Below are 9,483 nucleotides of genomic sequence, written 5' to 3' on the forward strand. Positions count from 1 at the left end.
ATCATTAATGGGGATGGGCGATGAATCAATTTTCTCAATTATGTGGAATTTGTGGTTCAGGGCGATTTTTGAAAATGGAAATCACGATTTTAAGCCAGAAAAAAGCAGCCGAAATTAGTGGAAGCATTTTCCCGTATGACAGGACAACAACCCGCTGTAAATCTGCAGTTTCCCTACAGTGTTAATAAGACTAGAGACCCCCCTGCAGGCCGAAAGGTTAGCGAGGTTTGCGTAGGACGACAAAGTACACTGTATCTTTCCCCTTAGGAGACAGAAGCAAACTTGCCAAATCCTCCCATTTTTCAGTGCCCTCTCCCGGTGTCTTCCGGCGTCCCATCTCTCCCATAAGCTATTTCTCCCGATTTAAAGCCCCCGACCACACACGTAATCTCCAAGAAGAACCTGGGGTCACGTCTACCTCAACATATAAAAGAGGGAAATTTGACAGATCATCCGACAGCAGTTGGTCAGAGAGTAAATACTCAAAATGCACAAAAATAGTTTTCAAAAAAATCGTTTTGTTTTTATGAAATGTGCCTGAATACAGACTGTGCACCAGGTGTTTGTGCGCATTTGGATACTAGAGCGCAGCTCATGCCACACATTCCTGTCCAAACCAAAGTAACTGAGCCCAAATGCTAAGGGGCGGATTTAGTGATTTGGGGGCCTGGTGCCCACCTGCCTTGCTTTGATTTCACTCATTCTTTAAGTTGTAGTGATGGTGGGCCTTTTGCAGCTGCAGAGGACGTTATACTGTTCTTTAAACCCTCAGTGTAACTAATACAGATGAGTGCAGGTGATGTAGAAACACTGGAAGCTGTTACTGATACAGTCACACTGCACATTGCTAAAGATATGATACACATTAATTAATGCAAATATGTTTTGTGAAATTACTGCAGCCCTCAGTGTTAAAGACAAGTTTGCAGCTTGCACTTTAACCCCTAAAGGAAAATTCAGTTTATTTTATTAACAGATGTGAAATTCAGTTTACTATATTAACAGATGCCTTTAGTTTTTATTGCTAAAAGCAAAAACAAAACTTGTTTTGAGTCATTGCTTTGTCATTTGTAGTTTGTTTTAAGGAAGGAAAAAAATGGTGTGAAAAACTTTATTTTTAGGCCATATCGCCCAACCCTAATTATAAGTTTTGAATACTCTCTATGGCTTGTTGGTAAATATCATGTCAGTTTTTGTGCTATCCTTGTCGGGCCCTTAATTAATTGATATAGGTGAAATTTATCTGTGATCATTTTTAATTCTTTTCTCTTAAATTTATCATCCCAATTCACATTAAAAACACCCATGAGAATTACTTTTTTGTTGGGATTGCATCAAAACTTCAGCAAGTTCATCACAGAAAGTGTCGTCTGCAGAGGGAGGTCTATAAATACTTGTTAAATGACATTTGCTGAGACGAAATTATTTTTGTGCAAAACCTCTCACTCACATTTTATATTGTCTTTCACATAAAAGACAATATTCCCCCCGCCATCAGTTCTGTCTCGTTTAAACATTGATATCAGGTACCAAAAACAGTCTCGCGGAAGTTGTCTGTTTCAGACAGTCCAGATTTGAGTCGGATGGTCTTTACAGTGTTGCCTCTGATGTTAAAATGGCCACCAAAAAGTCTCCTCGGCTTCAGTTTCGGGTCCCACAGAACTTTCGCGATTGACAGTTTGGACAGTTTGAAATGTCCTCTGCTTCCTCACTGCAGGATTGCGACCCAGCGGAGTCCACGACGGAATTTGAGAGAGAGAAACTGAACCTGTCCCGGTCACTACAGTTCAACTGCGTAAAGTTTGCATGTGTTAAAACAGTCCAGTCATGTTGACTCACCACCATCGGCACCGACAGAGTCCCGGACGCACGCGAGGCATCGCCGAGGCTCTGCAGCGTCACGGGACTCACTGATCCAGGATGTAGCTGTAGGTCTCGAGCAGGGCCAACATGAACAGGAAACCTGTTAGCCTCCGAAACGGCGTGACGGATGAGTGTCTGCAGAAACCGGCAATTCGCTCGTGCACCTGGGCACGCCCATCCCGCGAGACAGACGCATAGATTGTGAATAGTGGTGTTATTGGCCGTTTTTGCAAAGCCAATATGATGCTTCTTGGCATTTTATTTTATGTGGTTTCAATCTGTTTTGGGGACATGTCATATTTTGACATTTTTCACCACGCCATAGTAGCCTGTGGCATTTTAGGTGGTTTTTTCGACATGCTATATTATGGTGTTTTTGGCTGTTTTTGCAACATTCTATGCTGTGGGGTGTCTCTGCACGCTGTTTTATGCTGTTTTATGCTGTTTTAACTATGAGGTGTCTCTACATGCTATACTAAGAGTTTTTCAGCTTTTTTTGGACATGTCATACCCTGGCATTTTTTGACAGACTATTCACTAGCAAGGACCATGCCACAACAGTATATCATTCAAAGATTTAATGTAATCTGAAGGTTTGGTTGTAGGGGTTGATGAATAGATGTGAGTAGCAGAATCTGGGTGACGCTGGTAAAGGATGGTCTGGGAGGAAGTCTTGATGGCCGGGTAGAGGTATACTCAGATTGGAGGTACCGTGTCATTGTGTGTCCACCTGATTTCATTTCCAGATGTGCCTGGAAGGAGACATAGGAGAGGTGTGCACAGGGATGAACAATGAGATCAAGGGGAGAAGGAAACAAGGTAGAAACAAGGAGAGGGGAGACGAAAATGGACAAGGCTGGGGCACAAACAGACAAGGGAAAGGGAGGGCAGGCCGAGAAATCTGAGACAAACAGAACAGACTGAGCTGACCAGGTATAATTAGGCAAGCAGGTAATTAGAGGTGTGTTAGAGGAGTGTTGGGGCATAGTCATGCTCCCGAACCTAGTTAACAAATTGACTTCATTATTATGTCTTTTTCTGTGGATTTTTTGCCATGCTATATTTTGATGTTTATGGTCATTTTTTCACCATACTATACTATGGCTGTCTCAGATAAGAGGTTTTCAGCTGTAGTATGATGTTCAAAAATTAATAAAAACAATATAGTATAGTGTCGTCCAAAAATTGATAAAAACAACATTGTATAGTATGTCATCCAAAAATTGTTAAAAGCATCACAGTATGATTAAAATGTTTGTTTTCCAAAAGTTGATAAAAACGTAATAGTATAAAAGGTCCAAAATTTATAAAAAGGTCATAGTATAGCATGTCATCCAAAATGGCGCAAAATTTCATAAAAAAACTCATAGTATATAGTATGTGGTCCTAAATGGTGCAAAATGGCACAAAAGTATCATAGTATTGTATGTTGTCCAAAATGATCCCAAATGGCCTTAAAACGTAATACTATTGTATGTCGTCAAAAAATGGCATGAAAATGGCATAGTATGGTATGTCATCCAAAATGTCATAAAAATGTCACAGTAGAGCATGTTGTCAAAAATGGCATAAAACGTCATAGTATTGTATAGTATATTGTCCAAATGGCATAAAAACTTCACAGCTTAGTATGTTGTCTTCAAAGGTCCAAAATTGCTTCAAAGGTCACGTTTTCCAAAATGGCATGAAAATGTCATAGTACAGTATATCATCCAAAATATCATAAAAATGTCACAGTAGAGTATGTTGTCAATAATGGCATAAAATGTCATAGTATTGTTATTATTGTTTTTATGACATTTTGGACAATATCCAAAATGTCATAAAAACATCATAGTATAGTATGTCCAAATGGCAAATGGTCCAAATGGCAAAAAAAAACCAAAAACAAAAACGCGATACTATAGTATTTCATCCAAAATGGTCCATAACCTCTTAAAAACATCATAGTATAGTATGTCATCAACAATGGCATAAAAACATCATAGTATGTTATATGGTCCAAAATGGCATAAATACATCATAGTAAATTATGTTATCCAAAATGGTCCAAAATGTCATAGTATAATATGTCATCAAAATCGCATAAAAACGTCATAGGTTGTCAAAAAATACCTAAAAACTTCGATGCAGTATGTTGTCCAAAATATCGGAAGAATGTCATAATTGTAACTTTCTTTATGTAGCACCTTTAAAATCAGAGTTAACAAGGTGCTTTGACAGATAGTGTGAAGAACATAATAATATGAGCCAAACAGTTATACCAACTAAGGCCAGACAAAAGACAATTACAGAGCAAAAATAACAACCACAAACCATACAAATAAGAGTTAATGCTTTTGGAAGAATGTTAGTGGTGAACACAGAATAATGTTCTGATTGAATTAAACACGATCGGGCCAGAATAAAGAATAAATTCAAAGCTACAATAAAGTACAAACTAAAATAGATGTATTAAGACAGACAAATTAAGATTGAGATTTCAATTAAAATAGACAACATCACATTAAAGCAAGTCTATAAAAACTGACTGAGTCCTGGTTGTGTCCTGATGATTATGTTAGCCTGAATGAATCCACTCCTCCCAGTCATATAAATGCTCATATTGCTTGAGCCACTAGGTGAGGAGGTGCAGTTGCTGCCATTTTTGATTCAAGCTTAGTGATAGTAAACGTATAATAAATTATAATTAATTTCAGACTTTTTCTTAGTCTTACACACCCAACCTGGAAAACTTGACAGCCAGTTTGTTATAGTTTACCGCACTAGTATATGTCTGATCATAACTTAATGACTTGATTTCTTATTACCTAATTACACACCACTCGGCAGAATTTACTGTAGTAGATGCCTGTCTGAATGTGCTGTAGCTAAATTTGAGGAATTGATTCCATCTGCATTAAAATCATTACCATGTCTCAGTGTAAATCACTCCCAAATTAATTATATTGTTATTGTTGTTATCATACAATTCCTGCAGTACATTTTTTTAATTTTGCATTTGGGGTTTATATACACAGCAATTATAAAAACACTGGTGAATTCTCTGGGCAGATACGACCACGACCAGACAACACCAATAACTCAACATCTGGTGGACACGGTCCGTCCACTTTGACTGTGTTTGAGCACCAAGCATTATTTATGTAGACACAAAGCCCTCCTCTTCTCCACTTACCAGTCTTGTGTCCTGTCTGCTCTGAACAAGGTCCGCCCATCCAGTGCAACAGCTTGATCCAGGATGTTGGGTGAGTGAGCCTCAGTCACATCTCATCCACTCCACTCTCCTGCAACTGGACGTTAGCCAGAGGAAGGCTTGGTCGGTCTAAGTCGGGTCAGCCTCGCCCTGATGCCGGCTCTCCTCCCTCTCTTTAGCCATAGCTTTCTGTTTTGTTTCTCCCCTCTGGTCTGACTGGCCGCTCGGTATATGCCATTGGTGCAGACTTCATATCCAACCAACCAACCAACCCATACACACACACACACACACACACACACACACACACACACACACACACATATATATATATACACATAAATATACAGGGTTTTTTAAAGCTTACACAATGAAAAATCTGGAAATGTTACACATATATACCTTTTAATGTTTGAAATGCTGGACTGTAAACTTGGATATTAAAACAATTACAACCTTCATAATACGATTTCTCTGAGGCTATGTAGTGACAGAAATAAGCTGAAAGAAATCAGTAATTTGATCTGATGACTAGCATTACAAACACAGTGGGATACTGGCAATAATCAGGAATACATTCTGCAATACAGTGGGTATTAAAGAGCAAGTTAAGACATAACAACAACAGTTACTGGAGAAAATCTGCTTGCATTTCAACACTTGTGAGCCGAGGTAGAATTGATCTCTTCTTAAATACATGCAGGTGCGGAGTATTGATCTGCTCTCACACAGTGTCCAGTCTCCTCCCTTTAGTTTATGATTAAGAATTTTAACCCTGACACAGAAGACATCAACCAGTGGACAGGAGAGCCTCCTGCTGTCAGTGCACTGCTGGGAGCTCCTCAGTCCAGCAGGTGGCACTAGTGCACCAGGTACTCCTATAGAACAAGTCAAAGAAAACTTATATGACAACAACTTTAAGACGGCAGCAGTAATGATTTGAATTTAATTTTAATTTTTGCTTATTATTGCTGTTGTTTTTTGTTAGGTGACCTTGAGTGTCCTGAAAGGTGCCCATAAATAAAAAATGTTTTATTAAAATGACATCACCTTCCGTTGGTTGAGCCTCATCTGGTAGCAGGAGAATGCTCCAAACAGGATGTAGATAGCAGACGCTATGAAGCAGTTGTAGCCCACCCTGTTGTAAAGCTCGTAGACCAGCTCAGGAGTGTCAGTACTGAGGGGGAACACAGCAGCATAAAAGCCGATGAAAAATTGAGGTTTTTGAGGTTTTAACTGTTATTTGGAATCAATATGCATTAACAACAAAAATGAAAATCTTTTTGTCAATATTTAGCCAAATATTGACCCAAATAATCAACTAGGCCAATAATTTGTTGACCTCTAATATATGCATTTTGTTAGGAAAGAATAAAAATAAGATGTGCTGTTAACAGTTTCTACGAATGAGAAGAGAAGATCAGTATCAATGTGTGTGTCTTCAGTAAAACGATGGATGTGGACAGCCAGGCTTAGCATACTGACTTGAACAAAGGAACCCAGCAAGAACGTTCAAGAACACTGATGCCTACAAATGTAAAGCACAGAAAGTTGAAATGGAAAGGTTTACAGTTGTTTTTCCCTGTTTCAAAATCAGTCTTATTCATATTATTTCATTAGGGAATGGAGGTATAAAATATTACATACCGTCCGAGTCTACAGCGATACTGCTGTACTGTTGCATTTCCAGTTGCCAAATATCTCAGTGTTGTGATAACTTAATTTTTGGCATTATATCCTTACTTGATAAAGCCGTTTAACCCTTTAAAGCCTGAGCCTTGTTTTTATTTCTTTCAAAAATGGGGGAAAAGGATGTGAACAACTGCACAAATTGCAAGAAATTACACTTGAAGATTTATTTCGTTTTAAAAAACAAAGCTTGGGAAAAATATCCACAAAACTGTTTTTAGAATTCTATATTTAAAATTATTTTACAGAGTTACTTTTATTTTAAGTGCCATTTTCAAGTCATTTACATGTTTATTTATTTCTTTTTAACTTTTTTTTCCTTTTGTCTTTTCTCACATTTTCAGGTAATTTTCTTGTATTATTTATTTTTTTTTTCTAATTTTTGTGTCATTTCTAATCAGGTTGCTCATTGCCTTTTCCCTTTTCTAAGAAATCAACACAATATGCTCAGGTTTCAAAGGGTTAAAAGACATCATCATTTTAAGAATTTTTTACATTTTTGTCACTAAGAGCAACTCAATATACTAGGGAGCTTTGTGAATACAGCCCCTACAGTTGTGTTTGTGAATTACAGTACAGTGTTCACTCTGAGCTTATTTTGTCCTTTTTTCTGACTGAGATGGTAAACAAGCAAACATAATAGTTACCTAACAGGAGAAAGTTCCTGCTAGGTAGCAAGCATGGCTGTGGCAAAGAGGCGGAAAGTCCGTTTCCAGGAGCAGTGGAAAGCTGAATACTTTTTCACTGAACAATGAAACAGTTGCATTTATCTCATTGGTATGGTGTTTTTTTGTTGTTGTTTTTTTAATAGCTGCTGGGCCCTAAGCATTTTTCACCTTTTCTAATCTGGCCCTCATTTAAAAAAGTTTGGACCCCCCTAAAATACAATGTATACAGTTAAACATTACAAAGTAGCGACAGAGGAGCTCTCTGGGTCAATCTCTGTCTTTAGCGAGCAGTGAATGGCAATTTGTTTGATCTCCATGGTAACAGATATATGAGCAACACGGTCAAAGTTCAATATTATGAGGAAGTAGTATATCGCGGCTGGGTTCATACTGAATGCAACAGTAAATACTTTGTAAGGTCAACTGCAGGAGCTACTAAAAGTAAAAAGAAAAAGTATGCAGTTCAGAAGGCAGCTCCAGTTTGGCATTAAGAACTGTAATTATAACAAACACACACATAGATACTGATATATCCACACCAAGCTACAATCAGCAGATAAACAGGTCTAGTGCTAATATGAAACTCTGACAGGTATCCAGCCTCAGTGCACGTAAAGCCTCGGTGTGACAGTTAAAGACTCACAGGTTGAATGCTTTACTTGAATGCGGCACATCTTCAATCAGCAAAGCTGAATGTGTGGTGAAAAAAATCCCCAGCATGGCCTGAAACAGAAGAAAGACACCTGTTACTGAGAGGCTCATTCACGTCATGAGTCCTGCAGTCAATAACGCACAGTTGATGGGTTTTGTTATGTCAAATCTAACTGAAGCTAAAGGTTATAACTAAGATTAATGTTTTGGAAAATCTGCAAGGCACTTTATCTTATCAGACATTTTTAACCTTCAGGGCCCATATTTATACAGAGTGTAATTAACATTATACAGGGAATAATCAAAGCTTGAGTAAACTCTCTCTCTCTCTGTATGTATTTTTTATATGTTTATATTTTACTGAACTTTTCTCCACTTAAAATGTCACCTATGGTCATCAAATCAAATGTCTCATATTCATATGTATATATAAAAAACAAAATTTTTCAAAAAATACTAATAATTTAAAAATTAAATAAATAAAAATACATAAGTAATTCTAAGAAAAAAAACAAACAAAAAATAACAAACAAAAAAGAAAACATAAAAAACAAAACCATATGCCTACAATGATATGTACCACAATCTACACATTCTGTAAATTTTAATTTTTACTGCCGTTCTTGTCATCAATTGTCTCCCATACAGTACAGTACTGAAAGTAAGAAATACACTCAGAACCTCATTACAAGGAGCAGGCTTCTTTGGACACGGTTTGAGTGAGACTGGATCAAGGTTGATCACCGAAGATTAAAGAAACGTAAAGGAAATGAAAACTCACCAACATTATAACTCCCCACGTGCTCAACACAATCCCACACGCGGCGAGTTTTGGTCCACAAATCAGCCCACACATGTTTAAACTGCGTCCAGCTCAGCTGAGTTCTGTAAGGCAAAGCGAACTCGCTGATTAAACATCTGTCACTTGTCCTGTCAGGTGACCGTCACGGAACACCGGAAGTTTCCGGGATTTCGACATGGATGTTGAGCATGTTGAGTAACATTACTGAGTTTTGAAAATGTTGTATTACTTCAATGCTTAGCGAAAATATACACTCAGTTATTTGGTTTAAAATTAATATAATATTTTATGTGACATAAACGCAAAAAGTACAGTGGGATAAAAATGCTCTCATGAGACTCTACGAACTGACAATTATTTGAAAAAGAAAGTTATAATTTGTACTTTTTTAGATGTGTTAGCGAAAAAAAATGTACGCATGTAAATGTGATTAACAAAAAAGTTACTTGTCCCGTCTGTCTTAAGTCACGTGTCTTTCCTCTTAATGGCCATGCTGATGTTGCGTTCATGGACTGTCGGTAGAAATATAACTGAAAAAAAGTTCAGAGTCTTAACGCATTATTATAAAGTAGTTAGCTTCAGTGCGAACCTTGTGATCAAACCAGATAAAGAGC

At 37.6% G+C, this 9,483-nt stretch overlaps 1 protein-coding gene across 1 annotated transcript; it reads right to left on the reverse strand.

Annotated features, from left to right (window-relative positions):
• Positions 1-5,445: 5,445 nt before the first annotated feature.
• LOC121962073 (ribonuclease kappa-A) lies at positions 5,446-9,073 on the reverse strand. The gene is made up of 4 exons (XM_042512267.2): positions 8,849-9,073; positions 8,060-8,139; positions 6,110-6,236; positions 5,446-5,937 (listed from the first exon to the last, which is right to left on the reverse strand). The coding sequence occupies exons 1-4, from the start codon at positions 8,921-8,923 to the stop codon at positions 5,920-5,922; spliced, it is 300 nt and encodes a 99-aa protein (XP_042368201.1). The 5' UTR covers positions 8,924-9,073; the 3' UTR covers positions 5,446-5,919.
• Positions 9,074-9,483: the final 410 nt, after the last annotated feature.

The sequence above is a fragment of the Plectropomus leopardus genome, chromosome 23, assembly GCF_026936395.1.
Source record: "Plectropomus leopardus strain MGB_pleo_1.0 chromosome 23, ASM2693639v1, whole genome shotgun sequence".
Lineage (NCBI taxonomy): Eukaryota > Metazoa > Chordata > Actinopteri > Perciformes > Serranidae > Plectropomus > Plectropomus leopardus.

Coding starts and splice junctions, on each gene's coding strand:
- LOC121962073 (XM_042512267.2), bottom strand. CDS start 8,923: ATGTGTGGGCTGATTTGTGGACCAAAACTCGCCGCGTGTGGGATTGTG. Junction 8,140..8,848: donor CGTGGGGAGTTATAATGTTG/GTGAGTTTTCAT, acceptor CTTCTGTTTCAG/GCCATGCTGGGGATTTTTTT. Junction 6,237..8,059: donor TCAAGTAAAGCATTCAACCT/GTGAGTCTTTAA, acceptor GTTCCCCCTCAG/TACTGACACTCCTGAGCTGG.